This window comes from Nannobrachium achirus (genome assembly GCF_963921795.1).
Source record: "Nannobrachium achirus genome assembly, chromosome: 10".
NCBI lineage: Eukaryota > Metazoa > Chordata > Actinopteri > Myctophiformes > Myctophidae > Nannobrachium > Nannobrachium achirus.
Window position 1 is genome coordinate 36212223 of NC_137819.1, and position 24977 is coordinate 36237199.

The 24977-nt window shown below is 42.6% G+C and overlaps 1 protein-coding gene across 1 annotated transcript; it reads left to right on the forward strand.

The window, feature by feature from the left end:
• Positions 1-1218: 1218 nt before the first annotated feature.
• LOC308292634 (uncharacterized protein) lies at positions 1219-23997 on the forward strand. The gene is made up of 21 exons (XM_080735027.1): positions 1219-1306; positions 4286-4450; positions 5298-5461; positions 5997-6177; positions 7066-7269; positions 7469-7616; positions 8071-8186; positions 8775-8946; positions 9085-9188; positions 9615-9689; positions 9847-10014; positions 11319-11411; positions 13164-13244; positions 13469-15440; positions 15532-15624; positions 15716-15781; positions 17753-17842; positions 19418-20245; positions 20354-20455; positions 22291-22332; positions 23189-23997. The coding sequence occupies exons 2-21, from the start codon at positions 4304-4306 to the stop codon at positions 23419-23421; spliced, it is 5079 nt and encodes a 1692-aa protein (XP_080591153.1). The 5' UTR covers positions 1219-1306; positions 4286-4303; the 3' UTR covers positions 23422-23997.
• The last annotated feature ends 980 nt before the right edge of the window (positions 23998-24977 follow it).

The window sequence follows — 24977 nt, forward strand, 5'->3', positions numbered from 1 at the left end:
GGTACTAAATATTTTTTCAAGTGTCCAAATAAATTCCAAATGTTATCAAATTATCTCGCGGCACCCCTGGACTGCTGTCGCGGCACCCCAGGGTGCCCCGTCACCCACTTTGAAAACCCCTGCTTTAAAGCATGCTTCTGAGTAAAGATGCAGGAAGATTGAACTTACAACCTTTAGAGCATCCTATCATACTGAGCCACCATGCTGGCTGTTGAGTCACAGTTTGCTTTTAACAACGATACACACAAAATACATATCAATTATGCAATTAAAGTGTTTTTGTCAAAATGGAAACAATCCTCTGGCTTTTTTGTGATTAATCTATTACATCTATTTGACTGATCAAGGATCACCACTATAGCTCGCTGTCACTGTGAAGAGATGCTCTCTGCAGTCTGCATGTCCAAAGGTCCTGGGTTTAAGACATGGCTGTAGGCCTAGCTACAAAATACCAAAAATCTTGACGTTTTAAGCACACATCCTTGGGCAAATTCAAAGTGTATTCAAAACGCAACAACTGATTGGTAAGAAGGATCAATAGCAAATTGTCCATTCACTGTATTCAAAAAAAGTTAGCCTTAATAAAGGCTGCTGTTCGCCGCCGAGCCGCTATGTGGCGCAGTGCGTGAACATCAGTCCTGCTTTTTTTTTCTTTTTTTTTCATCATTCTGGTCTGAGGTGGGATTTATGACTCTGAAGTGAGCTGGATCTCTGGGATCCGTTCCTTTCAAAGAGCCGTTCAAAAGACTCGTTTTAGTTAGGAGATTTTGAGAATTACAAATCAATTCAACAGTTGAATTGAATTGAATTTCACCCTATATACATTTCTGCCATTTGAAAATAGCTGATCTACAAGCTCACAATGCATCGTGTCGTGATGCATTGTGAGCTTGTAGATCTGCTATGTTTTAATGAGGAAAACCTGGGAAACGTGACATTCAATTTCTGCATAATGAATACATTTTTCTACTTTAAGTAGTACTTAAAGTAGGCCTACATTTGACACCAATATTTATGTAATTTTACTCAAGTACTTTTTAATTCAGAACTTCTTCTTGTGGCAGAGTATTTCTACATTGCAGTGTTGTTTAGTCCTTTTTTTCACCACTGCTCATTAGGAAGGAACGGCTCCCTACTGCGAACCGGATCACATAATAATTTCAAAGAGCGTTCAAAAGATTCGATTCGCTCACGAACGTCCCATCTCTACTGTGTAAACAATAAACAGCCTTGCTTTGCTTCCTTTCTCGAAACAGAACTCATTCACTGACTGTACCGACTGGGAGCCTTGCGACGGTTGTCTTAGGTAGTTATTACCTTCTCGTGTATCATTGACTTGCTGCTTCTTAACACATAATAGTCTCAAATGTCCAGGGGAGAGTAAAACTTAGGAGCTAATAGCTATTGCTAAATGTGAACATTTTTTTTTTATGGCGGGCTGACTGATTCACTATTAATCACTAATGATTTAAAATGTAATGTTTTCTGTTGAACTGCAGTTCAAGTGCAGATTGCACCAATGCAACTAAATTTATATACTAACATAACAGGGTTGCCAACATTGGACAGTCAGAATTCAGGAGGGGGGGCGTAGGACTGTATTAGGATTGGCTCAGGCTTGTCAACTCTCCTGGATCTCCCAGGAGTCTCCTGGATTTTGAACCCCTCTCCTGGGAGTCTCCTGGATTGGCAAATCTCCTGGATTTCTCCTGGATTTTGTATCAAACTCCCAAAATTCAACAGAACACAGGAAAATAATATCTATTCATAAGTTTTGGGGAGAGGACCCCCCAGACCCCGGTTGGGGAGTTCCGCGCACCCCCCAAAAATAAATCTCCTGGATTCTGACAGTCCAATGTTGACAACCCTGGATTGGCTTGCTTTACTTGCCTTGGAAATAATGGGTACAATTTCAACAATTAAAACGCAAAAAGTAGGTGTACATAATTTGATTTGATAATTGAAGCAATGTAAGACCCATATGTACTAATATTCACTACTGTTAAGTGAATATCTCATCTCACTATTATATGCACTGCCCACAACCCTTAAGCGGGTGTCACGGGGTCCTCCCCCAGAAACCTTTGAACATAATAGGCCTATGTCATTTCCTGTGTTCTGGTGATTTAGATACCAAATCCAGGAGAAATGACACATGTTGCCATGGAAATCCCCCAATCCATGCAGGAGAAATTCAGGAGAAATTACAATTCAGGAGCATGGCAGGAGATGGGTCAAAATTCAGTAGACCCCACCCCTGCCAAATTCAGGAATGGCAACCAACTCCGTCTCTATGTGCAACTAAAGAGTTTTAATGCCAGTCTAGACTCAGAGTCCACACAAATGCAGCTCCTTGCAACCGCCATTGGGGAATGGGGATAAAGCAAGGATGCAAGGAGTTGCATTGCTGTCGACTGGCGACTGGCGGTTGGCCTTTGGTAGCCTGACACTTCAGTCCGCACATCACCACCCCCTGCTGGTGGTGTAGTGTGGTGTGAGTCGGACGCTAGCAGTCAGGCAAGGCCTTTGGGACCCAAAGGCCAAAGGCCAATCTGACAAAAAAAGTGCTTGTGTTTACCCAAAGTTTGGGTAAACACAAGCACTTTTTTTGTCAGATGATCTGGTATGTCTCACAGTAGTATGTTGCCCCATAGATAGAACACCAGCTCAGTGGCCTTGTGGTTAGATTGTCCGCCCTGAGACTGGGAGGTCGGGGGTTCAATTCCCCGGCCGGGTCATACCAAAGACTATAAAAATGGGACCCAATGCCTCCCTGCTTGGCACTCAGCATCAAGGGTTGGATTGGGGGGTTGATCACCACCAAGGGGGGTCCAGGGATCACAGATGAAAATTAGCCTACGGCTGGCTAACTCTGGCTCATTTACATTGAAGTGAAAACTGACATGTCCATTAATGAGCACGGTCCCTGTCAAATAAAAAACAAAAACTAGATTTAGACTACATTTCTTTAGACAAACAGTCCTTCCTGGAGATGTTGTAGGTCTGTCAGTGCAATCTCCCCAGGCAGGTGGTCAAACAAGCAGGTACTTTATACTTACCTGTGTATTTAGAGGTACAAGTTTGATCCCCCACACAGGTTCAAACTAAGTAGCTTTGGGACTCTGTCAAGACTATCATAGATATTATCTAGATATCTACGATCAAATACATATCGGACCATAGACATGCTGCATGCACATCGTTAGCCTCATAGCATAATTGCCCAACTCACTTTTTGATCAAATTTACATTTTTGCCTAGCTCTGCTCAACACTGCTGCATCACTGTGCCTTATTGCCTATGTCCTAAGCCAATCAGAATGCTTGTTACATTCCAAAATGACTAAGTTGGGCAGAAAGTGCTTTTAAGTCAACTTATTTGACTTGGGCAGAAAGGATTTTGAATGTAACAAGCATTCTGATTCTGAGAACATAGGCAATAAGGCAGGACAAATCATCAGTGTTAGGAGAGTAGGGTTAGGCAGATATACGTACAGTAAATAAAGGCAGATAAAAATGACTAAGAAAAAAGTTTTTAGTGGTGCCTACAGCTTCAACATTTGACCTTGTGTGTATGTTTTTCCATATGTCCATGATATGTATGAGCTTGGCTAGCACCGTTCGGGACCCTAGTTATCTTTTTGACTCAACTCTAAGTTCAAATCATAGTTAGGACATGAAGCTTACGGATTGCAGGCAGCTTTAAATGCGCATTTAGTAGAGTAAAAAATGGCAGTTCCGTGACCGTGGAGAGCAAAGGTCCGTTTCTCAATGGATTTGTCATCTAGGAGGGTTATTTGGCAGGGGTGTCTTTTTAAATGGCGGGGAAAATGTTTGATAGCTAGGGTAATTTTCAGTCTCATTTGTTTAGCATGAAAAACATTCCTTGGGCTAAAAACGGACCTAAAAAGACTGTGAAAATTGATGACTCATCACTAAACCATAGTTTTGTTGGCCGTTTTTTAGCCCAAGGAATGTTTTTCATGCAAAACAAATGCTTGCAATGGATTCAGAATAATTTAAAACCCTTAGTTTGACCCCTCACATCCACTTAAAGCAGATTCATTTTTTCCTTTATTGTTGCGACCGAAGGTCAAACATTTTCCCTGCCATTTTAAAAAATACACCCCGGCCAAATGTGTTTAATAACCCTCCTAGATGACAAATCCATTGAGAAACGGACCTTTGCTCTCGTGGTCACGGAACTGCCATTTTTTACCCAACTATACTATCCGTTATGCAGTTTGTGACAAGAGTTCACATTCCAAATTGGCTCTCTTTCTTAGGTCTGCTTAAGCCTAAAGATGGATGATGACTCAGTGTCTGTGGAAGAGGGGCCGTCTACTGCGTCTAGCTGTGCGAGAACTAGAAGCATCAAAGAAGAGCCTGACGATACTGAAGAGGCAGGGAATACAAACCTCATCAAAGAAGAGCATGACGATACTGAAGAGGTACACCAGTAAGACTCCCTAATCGGGAGATAAGCGACCGTAGGTCACTTATCTCCACAAATAGAGCAAAAATGTGTTTTTCCAAAATCTTCCTGAGCATGTTGATGACATGAGTGTAGACATACTGTGTAGTGATTTTCGTGATTTTAGGGCAAAATCTGAATCGGCCTCATGGTGGCGCTAGAGGGCCATGTGAGAAATGAGGGGTGGGGTCTCCGCGCCGCCAAGGCGGACGAATAGGTACCGGCCCCGGCTCTCCCGGTCGCTCCTAGCCCGAGTTACGGCATTTTATGTGAGCTGCAGTGGCAGGGGGTCCTCCACTGGGGGCGCCACCACTTTTGCATCCGTTCTGGAGCACCAGGAGTGGGTGGTCCCCAGGAATGCCCCGTGAGCAGCCCCGTTGGGGTGGTCATTTGGTAATTTTTGCACATGTGCTCATTTTTTACACTTGGGGGTCCCCGAGGGAGCTGGGGGTCCCTGGAGCTCCGGGGGTCCTTGGAGGTTGTAGTTTGGCAGGTAAGGAGTGTGTGTGCAAAATCTGGCATGGATCGGGGCAACGGTTGCGGAGATATGAGCAGGGCAAAAGTGTGACGTGTGACGTGTGTGACGGACGGACGGACGGACGGACACCTCGAGCAGCTTTCTGTAGTAAGTGCGACCTACGGTCGCAAGAATACAAACCTCATCAAAGAAGAGCATGACGATACTGCAGAGGTACAGAATACAAACCAAAACTATGTCTTGATAATATTGTTCATAACAATTATCAAATATACAATAATGGTGCAAGTATACTGTAGAAGCATGCAGTCCAGGTTTGTGTAACTTAAGTCAGTGATATTGACAGGAGGACCAGAGCAGCGATGTGTGCATGTCCTGCTCACACTGTAAGAAAACCCTGGTGGAAGGCCGGACAGTTTACCAGAGGAAGCACTGCCCAGACCTCTTCTGCTCTGCTCCATGTCTTTCTGCAGCCAACCCAGCCAAAAGGGAGTGCCACAACTGCTTTAAGTGAGTACACTTTAGTTTACTGTGGGCTCTATCATACGTGCATAGTTGGGAATTGTACACAGCTGACAAAGTGTTGAAAAACAATGCAATTGAAATCTGCATCTGCTGTTGACAATTCCCAAATTTGGTAACGCTTCCTTTGTGTGTGTGTGTGTGTGTGTGTGTGTGTGTGTGTGTGTGTGTGTGTGTGTGTGTGTGTGTGTGTGTGTGTGTGTGTGTGTGTGTGTGTGTGTGTGTGTGTGTGTGTGTGTGTGTGTGTGTGTGTGTGTGTGTGTGTGTGTGCGCGCATGCGTGTGTGTGTGTGTTGAATTATTATAACACTTGTTGTTAATTGCAGAGATGCACAATTGGAGTCCGAGATGCAGAAAACATAATTCTAAGAGATCATTGCTATGTTTGTTTAGGTCTTTGTTGTGATGCTTCCAGAATGAAAGACCAACATGTCACACTTCTCCGTGCTTAGATTTTCATTTGGATATTGCGTTTCCCTTCTGTCCTATCTCAAATTTGCTCTCCTGATCCCATGTTCTGTCAGGTGGATAGAGCGCCCGCAGGATTTGATCATAGCTCCTGTGGACGATAAAGGCACCACGAAGGCATTCTGCAGCAACACCTGCCTTTCCGCCTTCAACCACAAGAGAACCATCATCAATAAAGTAGCCTTACGGCCAGAACCATCACAGTCACTCTGCAGCTTGTGCAACAAACACTGCATTGTAAGGGAACGTTGTACAAAACAATCATTGCATTCATTGTAAAGGAAAGTTGTACAAAAGTCACTACATTGTAGGGGAACATTGTACAAAACAATCACTGAATTTGAAGGGAACAATGTACAAAGCAGACACTTCATTCAGTGCTATGCTATGTAAGGAAACATTGTACAATTTGTACATCTCATACACTGCATTGTAAGGGAATATGTACAAAGCTTTTAGTTTCTATGTGGTTTACCAATGATGACTGTATGGGTATACACAAATTAATAATACAGGTATATAAATGATACACAGGGGCCCACTGGTCTGAATGCAGCCCATCACATACTGTATGTACTGTAGCATTGTGTAGTCAATACAGCCGCAATGCTTTAAAGATGGGGTGCCATGATTTATTTTTTATATATTAGAAGGACATTTATTTAAAAGAAAAGTGTACAGAAATACTTAAAATTGTGTGTTTATGTGGCATTAAGTATGCCTGGTTGTCAGGTGGGTGGTGACCCAGCTGGAGTTATTCACACCCACAGTGTTGGGTGAATGGTTCTCGCCCCCCTAGTGGCGAAAAAAAGAACCTCTGGGAACTCAGATTGGGTGAATGGTAAAAGAGGAGGGGATGAGTATATGATGTCATTAAATCTGTGTTTTTCGACTGGGCCTTTTGACTCAGAGGCTTTCAGCTTTCAAGAAGTAAACAAAAATACACGGGGAAGACAAATCTGCACATTATAACTCCACCCGGTGGTCTATTAGAGTAATGTTAACATCATAGACACATACAAAACAGAAAAAGTACAAAACTATGGCACCACCTCTTTAAAAGTAATATTAAAAACAGCAATGTGTTCATATATCACAACACCACTGTTCCTATCTCCTCTGCAGAGCAAATATGAGTTAACTTTGGATGGTGTTGTCCACAAGATGTGCAGTGATGACTGCTTTGTACGCTTCCGTACAGCTAAAAACCTGACAGTGTTTTACTGTGTGAACTGCGATGCCTGCTGCTTCAAGAACATAATCACTCTGAACCTGCATGATGGCAACAGAACACTCTGCAGTGACGAATGCCTGACCACATTCAAACGGGTACAGAAAACTATTTAATTATGGAAAATAATAGTGATTTTCTCAAATAATTGTGCCGCACCTATGTTGTACCACCGAGAACAGTGACATGGATGGTCACAGTCACAGGGTGATAGTAAATTTGACTACCTGTTTGACTTGTTTGCAAATTTGTCGTGTACAAACGGGTCCTAATGTCTCCTCTACGTTTTTATTTCAGAAAATCAAGACACCGAGTGCATGCAACATTTGCAAGACTTACAGGCAGACATCAGATATGTTTGATGTTAAGAGCGACGGCAATGTTGCCCTCTTATGTACCAAGAGCTGTGTGATGGCCTATAAGATCCGGTTGGCCAGTATGTCAGGTACCAATAACTCTACCAGCCTCTCAGTCAAAATCCAAGCATTGCCTCTTGCTTTGCTTCTCTGTGTTGGTTTCTTACCGACCACCAACTGCTTTGTGAGGAATCACCTGCCAAAATAGATTTGCTTTCTTGGTGTATCGCCTACTCTTAACGATTTGCACGCTTATTCACATGCACCATAGCGTAGACCTAGAGTGAGAGTCCATTAGTGATTGAGTAGACTTCTGCAAAGAAAATGTCAAGCTAACTAGTTGTAATTCATGAATATTTTAATTCAGATTTTGATGATGTTTGATTTGGTGTTTCTTAGAATGCTGCCTGCCAACATTCCACAACTGTGAATTAAATGGGAATTTATAGAATTACTTATCTTTTTCACCCTGTCTTGATCAAAAGAGTTATACGAAGATTCCTGTCTAAAGTTTAAACCTACTGATGTTGTCTCCTTATACAGATGTGTCATATCCGTGTGACAAGTGTAGTAAGATCACATTACCAGCCTACCACGTGGCCCTGTCTGATGAATCTATCAAAAACTTTTGCTCTCTACCCTGTGCCATGGCTTTCCAGGTAGGCAGTTCAGCTGGTTAAATAAAAACTATTAAGTCATATTATAAGTACTGGTAGGAGTTGCCGGACAAATCATGATAAGGGCCACATAACTGCATAAATGTTATGATTGGTCTTTATGTCACTGTTAGCACTGAGTGGCTACTACACATTCTACTACACATTTTATAGACTACACACAGTAAGCAGCATTGTTCACGGCGACGATAGATCCCATAGCCAGGGGAACTGCGACCGTAACTACTAATCCCATAGCCAATGGTAAATATGTTAATAAACAGCGTAACTTTTGGAAGATTAAAGAATCCCCTGCATGGTCAATGCTCATTAGTTGGTCAACCCACTGAGGAGAGAAATAGATGAGTTTTCTTCATTTAACAGTAGAAATTAACTGCAGAAATGATAGAATAGGATGTCTGTATGTCACTTTGTCCACCAGGTGTGCTGAAGCAGTTCAGCTAATCACACATCTAGGTTGCCTTGTTAAGTTTACATTTACAGTACAGATTTAGTCCCAGAGGGTGCTGCCACCACTTCTTTTAATTGGTCTAATTTAGTATGCCCTACTGTATTTTCGCTATACTTTAGACCTGCAGTCTGAAAGCTGTAGCAACGAACACCTCTCCTCCCTCCTCCTCCTCCTCCACCACCTCCTCCTCCTGCAAGATTCTGAAGAACAAAGCCATCCTCTGTAAACCAATGGTTCAGGATGTAGGAGTCTCCTGTACAACACAGGTTGTCAACAATGAGGCACAGACAGGTAATGCACGTGCATCGCGGCAATTGTTTTTCAGTCCACATACCAAATCACAGTCAGAATCACCATTTGGTGTCCTCTTGACTGAATGAAACAGTTGCACACTCCTAATTCTGTCAGTTCACATGTGTTCTCCCTCAGATGACAACTTCCCCAAGGTGATCATCCTGCCTGTCCCATTTCCTGTGTTCGTGCCAGTGCCTATGAATCTGCTCTCCTCAAAGCCCGCCCGACTGCCTGTACAGGTACACGTGCACGCACTACCCTTCTGTCCCTGCATCTACCTCACATTCACATAGGCTACATACTGTATGCATATGTTTATGTTACTATGAAAAGCTCCACCGGCTGGCTGTCTGTCTGCCAGTCAGTCTGTCCGTCACGTCACACGTTTCCCCCTACTCCTATCTCTGCCACCGTTAGCCCTATCAATGCCATACTGTTTTGTGTTTTTGCAAAACACATTTTTGGACGCTGCTCCTACAGATTTTGGCCTAAAATCACGCAAAGCAGTACACAGTATCTCTAAAGGCATGTCATCAACATGGATCTGTACCATTTCTCATATTCCCTCCTGATTGGCTACGACTGCCTTCTAAAGTTTGTGTATGGGACGTGACGGTCGCTTAACTCCCGATTAGGGAGTCTTACTGTTGTATATACATTTACAGGAATGCCCTGAGGAATCAAGATTGACAAAAATGGACAATGGCCCTACTACGACCTCCCTGTCTGGGAATGATCAGGTACATCGCCTATCCATGTTCTGGTGTCTAGTTACCTACATATAATCTCAAATATTACTATGTTTGGCATGTGGGTGCCGGTGGCACAAGTTCCTGCCAACCACTGGGGAGACTGGGGCTCACGCAGCTGTTTTACACATTCTCTGTACATTCACAGACATTTTGTGGAGGCCCAGAAGAACCAGAGATTGACAACTCAGACGAATCCTGTGGTGGAGACTACCTACCTGACAGTGCACAATACAGTGATTCTGAAAGGATCTCTGAAAGCATTGCGGAGGACATCCCTGCACAGAATAAGCCTGTGCAAAAAGCAACTGAGGAAGTACGTTTTAGACTGTTCCCATTGCAAACCATGGCTAGATGTATCGGATAATTATGAAAGTCTGACGTCTCATTACTCCGACTATGTGGCTACGCCTAGGGTTAGGTAATGGGGTAACCTCGCCTCACCAGGCTTTCTGCTGGGAGAAAGCCTGGTCTTCGTTTACAAAACAGGTTGTTTGATCCGGTCTAGACCGGATGGCATCCTACGTCATTTTGTATTCAAAACGGACTACACTTTGGCAGGAAACACAAAACAGGAAACAGTTTCAACCCAGTTAACGCATGTGCAAGTAGTTAGCGCATGCGCAATTAGGGGTTACAACTGTTTCCGGTTTGGCTTTTCCTGCCAAAGTGTAGTCCGTTTTGACTACAGAATTACATAGTACGCCATCCGCTCCCGACCGGATCAAAAGCCCGAAATTGGAAGCCAGCCCAGGCTAGGTAATGGGGAGAGTCAAACGAACGCAACGTCTGAGTACTGAGTAAAGTGACGTCGGAACAACGCCACCCAGATGTTATTAGGTGCTTGGGGTTGGGCATGCATGACAACACCTGTTTGTTTATGAGAACTCTAATGGATTGCCAATTTAATCCAATCAGGAGAGATTACCGATTTATCAACTTTTGTAGTGTTTAGTTTCTCTGTCATCACTTACAATTTCACTTTTCTTTTAATCCTGTATGAGTTCTCTCTCCATATTCAATACAATTATTATCCCTGCCTGAAAATGCACTTTCTGTTTACCAAAGAGTTGTGAGCTTATAGATCAGCTATTTCCGGCAAACATGTGCCTGTATAAACAGAGAAAACCAAGAGGGAGCCTTTAGAGCCCTTGTGAATCCAGACAAAGTATTAATATATTGTGGTGGCATTGAGATGATTTATTATTGTAATTGTTGAAACTCAACTGAAAAGGTGAAAAATAATGTAAGATTTGTCATTAAATGTTTCCAGTTTGATGACACGGCAGCTTTCAGCTCTGATGAATCATTTACTGGAGACTACGTGCCTGACAGTGCGGAGTCTCCAGCAGGATACTTTTCGAGTCCAGTATAATTTCATGATCAAATCAAATCAAATCTTTGGCTCAGGAATGCGACAAATTCCTGAGCCAAAGATTTGAATTCAAGGCTTCATGCGGTGTGTTATTTATAGAAAATAAGTAATTTTGTGGGTGAACTACTCCTTTAATTAACAGGACTGATTAACAGCAAGGATTAGTGTTGGGCGTCAGCTGGCGTCCACTGAAAATTGTTTACATTCAGAAAAAGTGTCAGTTGTTGTCTTTTTTCCCTTCGCAGGATGACATGCCAAGCCCAGCCCCAAGGAGCACACCCCCACCCAAGAGGTCCAGGGGAAGGCCACCGAAGAGGAAAGATGCATCCAATATAAAGGTTAATTTTGCACACTTGGCTCCCCTTTGCTCCCAGTTTCTGACATTATGTGCACCTACGCTTTCGTCTAGACCAGGGGTTCTCAAACCTTTTCATACCACAACGATCGAGAAAAAAACGCATGGCCACAGCCACTCGTCGCACGGCTAATTCGGATCCGGTGTGCATGAGGTCGTAGAGAATCATTGTTTTCTGTAAAAAAAAATGAAATTGTCCGTTTTATCCGTGCGGATAAACGCACCTGTGTGCAAAGGGCTTTAGTCTGAGCAACTCCAGGCTAGGCGTGTGTGTGTCCATCAAGCACGGATCGTGCACAATAGGCGTGCACGCTGTGGTCCGTTCACGATTACAAAAGACCACATCAAACATATAATTTTGCGAATGTCTGAGTGAGTGAGTGAGTGAGTGAGTGAGTGTCTGTCACAGCGTTTCTCCTCAGTGGCTGGAGCAATTGATCTGAAATCGCATCACCATAAGCATATGAACACACCTGACATAACTGTGAAGCCCGTTTGTCACTTTCACAAATCGTATGCTGTATATTAGCATTTTTATGGTGTATCTACTATCTATTCTGCATCTAGCATGAGGCACATCTATTCTGCATCTAGCTTGAGGCAAAATGTTTAACCAGCTCTGTGTGTGTGTGTGTGTGTGTGTGTGTGTGTGTGTGTGTGTGTGTGTGTGTGTGTGTGTGTGCAGGCAGGCGGGTGTGTGTGCAGGCGGGTGGGCGGCCGGGCTGGGGGGGGGGGGGGGGGGGACAGTATCTTTGTAGCCATTAAACGAAACGGGTTTCTTACATTGATGCTCCTACATCATGCAAGCACCAGTTAAAGTTACTTTCCATCCCTCATATACTGTGTGCACAGTGCACATCCCATAACCCACACACTGCACATCATTTTGGAGCTCATATCTTTGAACGGGTAAGGGCTAGTCTTCTTAATCCATGCTACCGTTGCTGAGCTAGGAGCAGTGTTGTTTACATACTGTAGGAAGTAAACGCTGTCAGGAAGTAACCTCGCCTACCAGGCTTTCTCCCGGGAGAGAGCCTGGTGTTCGTTCACAACAGACCGTTTGGTTTCCGCCTAAAGCGCGGAAACCACTAGAAGAAGCGCCGTCGCTTTGATTTAGTTCCCCCCGTTTGTTTCCCCAATCCCTTTTAAAATGCTGGAGTAGCCTACGTAGTCTTGCCAGTCGCTACGAGTTGAATTAAAAGATGCACATACCAAACAAATTTTTCGAAAGCAAAACTACGCCTCATCAAGGTGTTTATTAGTATGTCCTTGGGTGCAGGGGAATATTTTGGGTTAAAACTGAATCCGGTTGATAGTTCCGGCCAAAGTGTAGTCCGTCTAGGACTACAACATGACGTAAAGTGGTTTCCGCTCCCGACCGGATCAAACCCCGTAAAGTGAAGTGATCCCAGACTAGTCAGGAAGTGGTCACAGATGAATGGGTTGATCCGGACAAAAATGCAGATCTGGTTCAGTTTCTGGTCCCAAACTGGAAGCTCTATCTTTGGGGCACTGCAGATCTGTGATCCGATTTTGGATTGTTTTTTATTAAAAATGTAATCTTAACATTAACATTGTTTGCGTACAGGTCCAGCAGCTAACTGTACGTAGAAGAATTCTTGGATGTGTGCGATCACTTTGTTGTCTTGTTCATCATATTTAGCACAGCTGCCAGCTGTCTTATACTGTAGCTCTAAAGAACAAGCTTCAAGTTTTTTTTTTTTTCCTTTCTCAGGATGACATGCCCAACCCAGCATCCAGGAGCCCATCCCCACCCCAAAAGAGGCCCAGAGGAAGGCCACCAAAGAGGAAGAATGTCAGTACAAATAAATATATCCAATATAAACGGCCACGGCTAATATCTGCACACATGGCTCCCCTTTGCTAATTTCATCCAGCTACTGACATTTTGTGCACCTACTGTATGCTTCAGTCTAGAATTATACGTATCTCCAAATGAGATATACAGTGTACAGGCTATCATGTTCCTTTTCTGTTCTTGGATGTGTGAGGTCAATTTGTTGTCTTGTTCATTTACAGGCAGAGGACCCAACTGCTTCCAGCTCTGAAGAATCCTGCTCTGAAGAATATATGCCTGACAGTGAACCAGAATCCTGCTTTGCAGAATATATGCCTGACAGTGAACCAGAACCAGGCAATGATTCTGACAGCAGCACTAGTTTGTCTGCTGTTAGCAAGCAGAGGCTTCCTCGTTTGAGAAAGTCGACTGTTAACAAGCGGCTTCCTTCTCTGAGGAAAGTACGAAAAGTCACAGAGTCTGTTGAGGAGAAGATAGTGACACAGAATGAAGAACACGATTACACCACAAAAAACTATTGTTACTTTTGTGGGCAAGCACAAACTAAAATTTCTCGCCACCTGCAAAGGTTGCATGAAGAGACAGAGCCAGATGTCGCTAAAGCTTTCTCATTACGTAAGAATTCTAAGGAAAGGAAGAAATTAATTGAAATTTTACGAAACAAAGGAAATCACAAACACAATGAAGAGGTTTTGCACAAGCAAAGTGGAAAACTGAAGTTGAAAAGAAAACCAAAGAATTCGACAGAAGAAAAAAACTACAAGAGTCATCACTTTGTGACCTGTCTATATTGTAAAGCCATGTTTGCCCGCCGTACGCTGTGGAAGCATATGGGTAAATGCCCTTCTAAGACTGACAAAGTCACTGAACCTGGCCGATGGGTTAATCGTTGTATACCTCCTGCTGTTATTGCTCAATCAAAATTGAACGGCAAATATTCCCCTGAAACGCTTGAACTCCTTGGACCTATGATACAAGATGAGGTTTCAGTTGCTGTTCAAAATGATGTTCATATATTAGAACTGGCTCAGGACCTCTGTGCCAAGCATGGTAAAGATCCCAACAAAACTGTCTCCGAGAAATACATCAGAGATACACTCAGAGTATTGGGTAGACTTGTGTTAACCATGAAGAAGAAGGAATCATCATTTTCTATTGAGGATGCTGTAAAAGCTAACAGTGTTGACAGAGTTATTGAGGCTATGAAAGAGGTTTCGGGTTTCGATGAACAGAACCAGTCCTATCAGAATCCAACTCTTGCATTGAAATTGGAGCGTGGACTTATGAAGATAAGTGACCTTATCCTGCATAAGGCCAAGGCAGGTGATGATGAGCAGGCAGTAGAGGAGGTACAGACATTTCAGAAGGTTTTCTCGTCCAGATGGGCAGAAGAACATCCTCCCACTCGCCGACCCCGAGTTACTCTTCCTACTCAGGTCAACAAACCATCAACCATTCCATTCACACACGATGTACAGCTTCTGTACAAGTACCTACAAAAGAAAGCAGCCGAGGCAATTCAAAGCCTGGAGAAAGAAGACTCCCCAAAGACATACTCAGCACTTGCCAAAGTGACACTCGCACAAATAAGCATCTTCAACAAATTGCATACAAATGAAATTTCCAAAATGTCCATCGAGTCTTTCATGAGAAGGGTCCAGGCTCATCACCACGCAGACACAGCTGGCTTACTGTCAGAGTTTGAGCAAAAGCTGTGCACACACCTCAGCAGGGTAGACATGATAGGCAGAAGTGGCAGAAAAGTTGCAGCTTTGTTAGCCCCTGATGTTTGCAGTGCAGTGATGCTGCTTGTAAAGAAAAGAATTACATGCAATGTCTATGAGAGTAACCCCTTCGTATTTGCCAAGCCAAAGTGCCACCGATCTGCCTACTGTGGACAGGATTGTATTAGGATTTGTGCAAGTGAGTGCGGAGCGCGAAGTCCAGAGTTTCTCAGGTCTAGATACTTTCGAAAGCACATTGGAACACTTTTTCAGATTCTCAACCTCCAAAACAACGAGCTTTATCACCTTGGCACCTTTTTTGACTGTGACATCCGAGCCGACAGAGACTTCTATCGGCTGCCAGAGGCAGCTTTAGAAATAGCAAAGATCTCAAGGCTTGTAGAAACAATGGAACAAGGACATCTTAGGACATTCCAAGGGAAGTCTCTTGATGAGCTTGAAATTGATGGTATGTGTGTAATTCAACATATTATCTAAACTTACTGTGTGCATATTTGTCATTTAGTAACATGTATGTATACATTTGCTTTTCTCTCAAGATGAAATAAAGCCAGATATGGATCAGAACATTGCAGACAATAGTGGTGATGAGGGAGAGGATGAAGAATCGACTCATCCCCATCAGCTTGAGGGTATGCAATAAACACAAAATGTTTCATTAATTGATATAACAACTGTCAACCACACTTGCAGTGGAATTATATTACTTTACCCCAATGTTAGGAAAAAGAAGAACGATGGACTTAACACAAGCTGAGCCCACCACATCCCCACAGGAGGATTCAACAGGTAAAAAGTGTATATGTTACAGTGTTTTTGAGGTACCAGTGAGATTGAGACCCGGGCGCTGGTTTTGCAGTTCACCTTAAAGGAGTCGTTCAGACCAAAACACAAATAGGGTTAAATCTGTCTTTTATCATACCCCTTCATACCTGCTTTAGTCGATTTTTTTCATAGCTGCCCCTGTTGTGGGCCCTCTCATAACTAACAGATTAGATAGTCCTTAGGCTATTGCGGTTATTTCTTTAGCTTCAAAGTTAATATTTTTTTATTGGATTGTGTTTACACAACGTCCTGAGACCAACCAAACCGCTGTTTTGACCTCACAGGCACCCTTACTTGTCAAACAGACGAGAAGATCCTCTGCTCCTCCCACAGATATAAAATGCTAGATACCTCGTCCACTGCTGCAGTTGATTCACTGCTGCAGTTGATTGGAGCGACCCGTACTGATAGGCAGAAAAGCGGAAGTGTCGAGGGCAGGCTGCCTCTCAAAAAAACTACTGGCCAATCACAATGCGTCTTTTCCGGCTGTGTACGAAAAGACCCACCCCACCTGCCTGTGATTTGCCTACCGACCTTCCGTGTCTGTTACGCACACGGAAGAATTCCAAGCCTGTCAATCAAAAATGCCTATCAATGTGAGACGGGTATACCAGAGAGCCGGAAGAGGCGTCTACCTTTTTATGTCTGTGGCTCCTCCCCTCCCTTTCTAGGCTCTCCTCTCCCTGCTCTGGTGCAGGCGTGTATCAAAACAGCGACGCAGTTCGGCCAGTGGAGACGCCCCTATACTCTATAGAGACGCCCCTCTTAACAACACAGCCTGCACTTGACACTTTTGTGCTGTGCTCAAAATAAACTTGATACTTGTACTGTGAAAGGCCTGGAAGAAAATGATTACTTTGTCATTTTATTTATCTTCTGTGCTGGGTGTTTTTTAATGGGTTGGCATGGTACAAAAGAGAAATTAGAATTAGTGAAAACGGCTCACAACACACGTTTTGAAAAGATAAAAATATACTGTCTTGTTTTGTTCACTACTAGAGAATGCAGACATAACTGTTTATTTACAACAGCCAAAAATGTAATAGCCTACATTTGTAAAACATGGGCTGTAGGAAACAATTAAGGAAACCATAAAATGGGAATTAACGTTCATACTCAGCATTTCCTTAAAGCTTATTCGAATTCGCCTTTACTTTAACATTAAAACCCGAACTACTGTCATACTCAAGATAACTTATAACGTGTCGGGTCAAGGCAACAGGCTTTGGCCAATCAGAGGCAAGCGGAACGAGAGGGGCGTCTCCACTGGCCGAACTGCGTCGCTGTTTTGATACACGCTCTGGTGCAGAGCAGAAGCCTTTTGACAAGTAAGGGTGCCTGTGAGGTCAAAACAGCGGTTTGGTTGGTCTCAGGATGTTGTGTAAACACAATCCAATACAAAAATACTAACTTTGAAGCTAAAGAAATAACCGCACTAGCCTAAGGACTATCTACTCTGTTAGTTATGAGAGGGCCCGCGAAATCCAGCAACAGGGGCAGGCGAAAACTAGCAACAGGGGCAGCTATGAAAAAAATCGACTAAAGAAGGTATGAAGGGGTATGATAAAAGGCAGATTTAACCCTATATGTGTTTTGGTCTGAACAATTCCTTTAAGTGCATGCAGTCCCCAGAAAGAGACTCCGCTTGCTCCACCTCGCGCCCAGAAATGAGCGCTCCTGGTCTCAATCTCTCTTAATCTCAAAAACACTGTGACTGTGAGTATACACACACACAGTCACACATACACTGTATTCACTTCTATTTTTCTTTTAAAGTTTTACATTAAGCGCTTGAACCTTTGCTGATCTTAGAGGAACATTCGCCAAAGAGTTTCGGCAACGGGATTTGGTGTAGAGGGGAAAAGGAGCTGAAGTGGTTAAATGTCTGAAATTGCACATTAACATGAATCCAACATATCCTTCTCCTCTAATTAGCAAATGGGGCCATGGAGAGCGACTGGCCTTCATGCCGCTATTCACAGCGGAACAGTAATCCTACCGGTTCCACGCTTGCCACAAATACTGGTCAGTACTCTAACAATCTAAGCTAAGTTCCCCTCCATGAATGTACTTACAGATTGTACAATTAATCTAAAACTACATTATTCAGGGACATTTTGGGCACCTTTTTTGGCCATTAGGCCCACCCTACTGTGCATGTGTGACATCAAACTAAACACAGTAACACACTACAGGAGGGTAACTGTCATCGTATTTTTGGGAACACTCACAGGACCTACAGTAATTAAATAGTCGTTTTAATTTGTGCACACGGTTACTGGCACAACATGGTTACGTAAGGAGGCCATGTTTCTTTTGTAACCCATTTTTTCACCCAGTGCCCTAACCTGTAATCAACACGGCCTCCTCATGTATGAATCACTAGAACCAAGATTGTGTGCTTTAGATTAATTTATCTTGGTTAAAATGGTGTTTGAAGTTACAATGGGTTTGTATAGGAAGATCAAATCTGAACTAGAATAAGTGCTCTTCCGAGCACAGGTCTCCACCAGCCACGCGTCCTGGTGGTGGTATAATAGGCCAATGTAAAAAGGGTGGCATGTGTTCTTCACCAATCTTAGGCCTTTCATGGCGCCACCATGAACATTTTGTAGTGTAATTTCTTCCTTGGCCTTTTGCGAATGTGCGTGCACAATTTCATTACAATTGCACGCTGTGTTTGATTTGAGGCATTTTGTTTGAAACGGATCAATCCTGCAAAGTTTGGAGGCCAATCTTAGCCAATCAGGATGGAATATTTAATACAGGACAGATCCATCTTGATCATATGACTGTAGAGATACTGTGTACTGATTTGTGTTCATTTTGGGTAAAATCTGAAGGAGTAATATCCAAAAATGTGTCTTACATAAGTCGGCCTCCAGGTGGCACTAAAAAAAGGCTGATGTGAAAAATGCAAGGAACGGGTTTTCCTTGGCATATAGGGAGTGAGCTTACAAAGTTTGAAACTGATCAGTGGAGTTATAGGTAAAACCACGAATTGGCCTGTTATAGCGCCACCATGAGGCTGATTTTGAAGTAGCATTTCTTCCTCATCCTAGTGTGAACGTGTGTGCGCGATTTCATGTTAATTGCACTCTGCGTTTGTGATTTGAGGCATTTTGTCCAAAATGCACCAATCTTACAAACTTTGAAAGCTAATATCAGCTAATCAGGATAGAATATGGACAATCAGACAGATCCTTGTCGATCACATGACTGTAGAGATACTGTCTACCGATTTGTGTGATTTTTGGACAAAATCTGTAGGAGTAGTGTACAGAAATGTGTATTGCAAACATCGGCCTGTTGGTGGCGCTAGAACAGGGCTATTTGGATAAATGTGGGGCAGAGGTTCTGAATTGGCATCCAGGGAGTGTGTGTGCTCATTTTGGCAGCGACCGGGCCAACGGCGCCGGAGATTAGCTGGTAACAAACTCAGTAGGACGGACGGACGGACGGACGGACGGACAGGGGCGAAAACATACTCTCCCCCTGCCTTCGGCTGGTGGAGACAATGAATATCAAATATCTAAATACTTAAAAACTGTCCCGTGTGCTCCAAAAAACATATGATGATTTTTTTTTGCCTTTTTCTAGGACAAGCAAAACAAATGGAAGAACTGCATACTCCTCAAGTTGCTCTCTCCACTCGGCTCAACAAACGACCGCTGACCGTTCCATTCACACATGATGTACAGCTTCTGTACCGGTACCTAGAAAAGAAAGGGGTGGAGGCAATGGAACACCTGAACAGAGAAGACTCCCCACAGGCATACTCAGGACTTGCTAAAGTGACACTCGCACAAATAATCATGTTCAACAAACTACATGCAAGTGAAGTCTCTGAAATGACCATCAAGGATTTCATGGAAAGGACCTGGGCAGAGGTCCGTGACACAGACACAGCTTTTGTCCTGTCAGAGTTTGAGCAAAAGCTGTGCACACATTTCAGCAGGGTGGACGTCACAGCAGGCAAATTAGGTGGCAGTAGGAAAGTTGCTGTTTTGTTAAGCCCTGAAGTTGACAGTGCAGTGATGCTGCTTGTAAACAAAAGAGTTACATGTGGTGTTCCTGTAACCATTGACCCTTTAGTATTTTCTCCGCCAAAGGGCCATGGCTACTTCAACGGACAGGACTGCATTAAGACGTTTGCAAGAGAGTGCGGTGCACAGGGTCAAGAGTGTCTCAGGTCTAGATACTTCCGTAAGCATGCCGGAACACTTTTCCACATTCTCAACCTCAAAAACTACGAGCTTTGCAAACTTGCCACCTTATTGGGCTGTTACATCCGAGCCGACAGAGACTTTTATCAGCTGCCAGGAGGATCTTTAGAATTGGCAAAAATCTCAAAGCTAGTACAAGAAATGGAGCATGGATATCTTTGGAAATTCCAAGGAAAATCACTCGGTGAAATTGAAATTGATGGTATGTATTGAAGCTAATGTATTATCTAAACTTGTTGTGTGCTGCATGTTTGTGAGAGACACATTGCTTGAGTAATATACATAATACATGTATGACCTTTCTCTCAAGATGAAATAGAACCAGATCTGGCTTGGGACACTGCAAACAATGGTGATGATGAGGCAGAGGACGAAGAATCAGTTCAGCCTGTTCAACCTGTTCAACTAAAGGGTATGAGCAGCACAATGTACAACATTGTTGTAAAAACATGTTGTAAAACTCTTAATGAAATGAATCGTATCAGCAACAGAAAGATAACTTCTTTCATCCCTTACTTCCAGCACCCTTGCTCAGACCACACCTATCTTTTAACCCTGCCTCTTGTGGTCTCAACCATACACATATAAGGTTTTGTGACTGCATCTTGCGTGGTTCTGATGCTGTTATGTTGTCCGGACGACCTTTGACGCATGTCACTCCCCATCTCTCCCCCATTTCCTGTGTTTATGCCTATCAAATAAAGGCATAAAAGCCCAACAACAAATCTTTAAAAAATTGAATTGAAAAGAAAATGTGTAATTTGTTTTTCAAAATAAACACAGACATTTTCAATAAATTAAACAATTCCATGGATTGAAAATAAATAAATAAAATATTTTGATATATAGTGAAAATGGCAGATCTACAAGCTTGCATCCATTACAAGTGGTTAAGTCATGAGTCATGATGTATTTTTGTAAGTTTGGGTCCTGGAGAGACCAAATTCATCTTTTGGGTTTCTCATGGTTTAACCACTGGCATAGACACCGTCTGTACCCCAACTCCTCTGTCAGTTTTGAACCAATTCAGACATTGCTGACCAGTGACATCAATATTTGTAAATGCAAAACAATGACTTCTTCTATTTCAGCATGAGACCTTTCCAGAGAGAAAAGGGGAATTAGTTTTCTATTAGATTAGAATCCACATCAACAATGTCATTGGTAGGCAGGTTTATGCTGTCCACAGCCCAACAATGTGACATGTAGTGAGTTAGTGAAAATTGTGACATCGTATAGAGGACAAATTATATGAAGATGAGGTTCAAAATGGAGGATAATAATAATAATAATAAAGCTTTATTTGTATAGCACCTTTCATGACATGAAATGCAGCTCAAAGTGCTTTACAGAGCAGAAAATGAAGCACAGTTACTTAACAGAAAAAATAAAATACACATGAATACAATAAAGCAGAACAATAAAAACATAAAACATTGAAGAACAATTTCAGAACAGTGTGGACGTCAATAGCATCAAAGAGATAAAAAAAAATAATTCAGCTAAAAGCAAGAGTAAAGAAATAGGTCTTGAGCTGTGCTTTAAAGCTATCCACAGAGGCTGCCTGTCTTAGGTGTAGTGGGAGTTTATTCCAAACTGTCGGTCCGTAGAAGCAGAAAGCTGCTTCACCATATTTTTTATATTTCATTTTAGGCACATCGAGTAGGTCAGCACTAGAAGACCTGAGTGGGCGGTTTGGAACGTATCTATGCAGGCAGTCATAGAGGTACGAAGGTGCCAGACCATTTAGAGCTTTATAAACAAGTAAAATAATTTTAAATCAATCCTAAAAACAACCGGGAGCCAGTGTAGCGACGCTAAGACTGGAGTAATATGTTCTCTCATCTTAGCTTTAGTTAAAACTCTGGCTGCTGCATTTTGAACAAGTTGCAAACTGTCAGTTGTTTTCTTTGGCAGACCAGAGAGAAGTGCGTTGCAGTAATCAAGCCGAGAGAAAACAAAAGCGTGGATCAGCGTTTTTGCATCGTCCAATGTTAGATAGGCTCTAATTCGCGCAATATTTCTAAGGTGAAAGAAGGCAATCTTGGTGACATGATTAATGTGTGTATTAAAATTCAATTCAGCGTCAAATTCAATTCGTTCAATTCGTGCTCTTTAAGTGAGATCCATGACCCACCTCAGGAGTTCTTTTTCCAGACTTTTTTTATATGGTCTATTATGTACATTATGATGTATCACTTGAAGACATTTGGACTTATAACATCACCTTGTCTTGTAATGTTCTAGAAAAACACACAGAAAAACTGGATGAGGTCAGCAGCTCCAGAGGTAATGTATCGGAACAAATACCCCAGATTTAACCTTTGCTATTATTTAACTCAAAATACTACTTTGCAATGCTGCATCAAGAGTTAATATCTTGACTTATTCCCTCCTGACAATTTCCTTTGTTTATGCTAGTCATTTATGTCTATACAAATAGTTAAAGCTGCAATCTGTAAATTTAACGTCCTACTCAAACGTGGGTCCCCCACATGTGTTGAGCTATTGTGGAGAGCTTGGGAAGGCGAGTTATTTCCATTTCAGTTACATGCAGTTGTCAAGCAGCAGTGGTCATACCTTATCCCTCATTTAGCATTCCGTGACTTATTAATTATGCCAATATGCCATGTCTTTATTCAGGCCCTTATTAATATGCCAATACGATACAACCCTAGAATAAAATAAAAATCACACTCGTGGGAACTGAGCGGTGTGTGTGTGTGTGTGTGTGTGTGTGTGTGTGTGTGTGTGTGTGTGTGTGTGTGTGTGTGTGTGTGTGTGTGTGTGTGTGTGTGTGTGTGTGTGTGTGTGTGTGCAACAGCGCCCCTCCCTTAACATGTGTGGTCAGAAAAGGTTACTGCAGGCTACATACCCGGAGACAGACATACAGACAGACAGACAGACAGACAGACCCACACACACGGCCACGTATAGGAGCGTTGTGACCACCGCTCAAAAAAACGCCATGCCTCCCACAAAATAACAACCAACAGGCACACCCGCTTTATGGCAGTTGATCTTTAACTACTATTTTCAAGATACGTCACAGAACTCGAAATGCTGACCATTATTATGAATTTGAATTAGTAAACAATATTCCTTGGAAATATTTTAAGCAATTTGCATTTTTGTATTTTTGCAGATGGCAAGCAGAAGCAGAAGAAGAGGCAGAGGCAGAAGCAGAAAATGAAATGGACAGAGAAAGAAGTGAATGCTGTCATGAAGCACTTCAAAGTGCACATTTCCAAGGGTCAACTTGCTACAGTGATCGAGAGCAGAGAGTGTAGAGATGCTGAATATGCTACTCTGAAACATAGAACTGTGCAAAATATACGAGATTTTGTGAGGAACAGGGGCATAAAAAAGTCAAAGTGAGTTTTATGGATGGATCGGTTTCAAATGCTAGCTTTTTTGTTAAAAATCAGACATGATTTTACATGCCTACAACACTGGTCTGACAAAAGAAGATTAATTAAGAAGAGTACCACCACCGTGCCTGAGTCAAATCAAGACAGTCACAGAACCTGGAACACAACAGTGGAGAAGGAGACACTGTAGCAACTCGGACATTTAAGTATCTTTCGTTAGTAAAGGTGCTTGGACAGGAATGACTGACATTTCAATGTGAAATACATCTCAATCAGTATGACTCTGTAATATAACAATGTAATTATGAGGATATTGTTCAGCCTACCTGGGGTGTGATCAATAAATGACATGGCATGAAAATAGATGTGCTACACTTCAGCGTGCTACACCTGAGTGTGACAGAGAATACATCAAGCAGTGGGATTTGGTTGAGTTTGGGGGTAATTTACATTGTATATTTTAGTTATCATGTCACTGGTTTATATGCGTCTTAGTATTGTAAATCAAAGTTAAGTTCTTATGTTTTATATGAGTGAACGCTGTCATATATTTGCCATTTGAATCTGTTTTGTGTGAAAAACATTAAAACTATCAGGACAGGGTTCGCAAGAGAAGTGTGTATTTTGCCCCAAATGTTTTCTTTATTCTACTTTAATATATCATCATCACATGTCAGAATCGGTGTCGTGGAGCTACACCCGTGTCTCTGGTCCCACTTGGAAGAAGCCAGCCTCTGAAGGTGGTTTGTACAGGAGACGGGTGTTTTCTGACTGCCGTCTGCTCAGGCTCGCCACACTTGCATCCTGCGCTGTCTGCCAGGCCCCACTTAACAGTTGACTTGTAGCAACCCCAGTTCAGCAGAGTCCATTTCGTGTGGTTGTGGTAGATATCCTGACACTATCTCCTGGGTCACTGATGTATAGCGCTGGATTTATGAGAGCACTGCTGATTTGCATTCCTGCTTCAAAATATACAAACACTAATTTACACAACACCAATAGTCAGTGAAACTATTTATGAAAAAGTTTAATCTGAAATACAATGTTATGCAATGTCTGGGGGGGGTGGCATGTTTCATGTCTATCTCAGCTAAGGGGTCCTTCAATTGGCCTGGAAAACAAAGACTCCTGGACTGAAGTCAACTAATGTTCAAACAACACTGTGTGTTCAAGTCCCTGACCTAAGTCTGTAGTTACCTGTAATTTTTTCAATGTTAACATCAAAACCACTAAGTGAATGACTTGTGCAGTATACTCAGGGCTACCTATCCTGCACAGGACTTATACGCTATCTATCCCTTACTATTTGAAAAAAAAAAAGAAAGAAAGGTGAAAATGGCTGATATACAATCTATTTTCACTATTTAAAGATTTCAAAACAAAAAAGAAAAAGACTAATAAGATTAGGCATAAGGGTGCTGTGCAAGATAATGTCCTGACTGTCCTCAGTCTTTCAGCAGAGAGTTTCAATCGTCAAGTCCAATCTGTGTAGATGTACTTTAATGTTTTGCCAGTTGGCCCACACTCGGCTCTGCCCGCCAGCCCACTGTACTGCCTCCCACC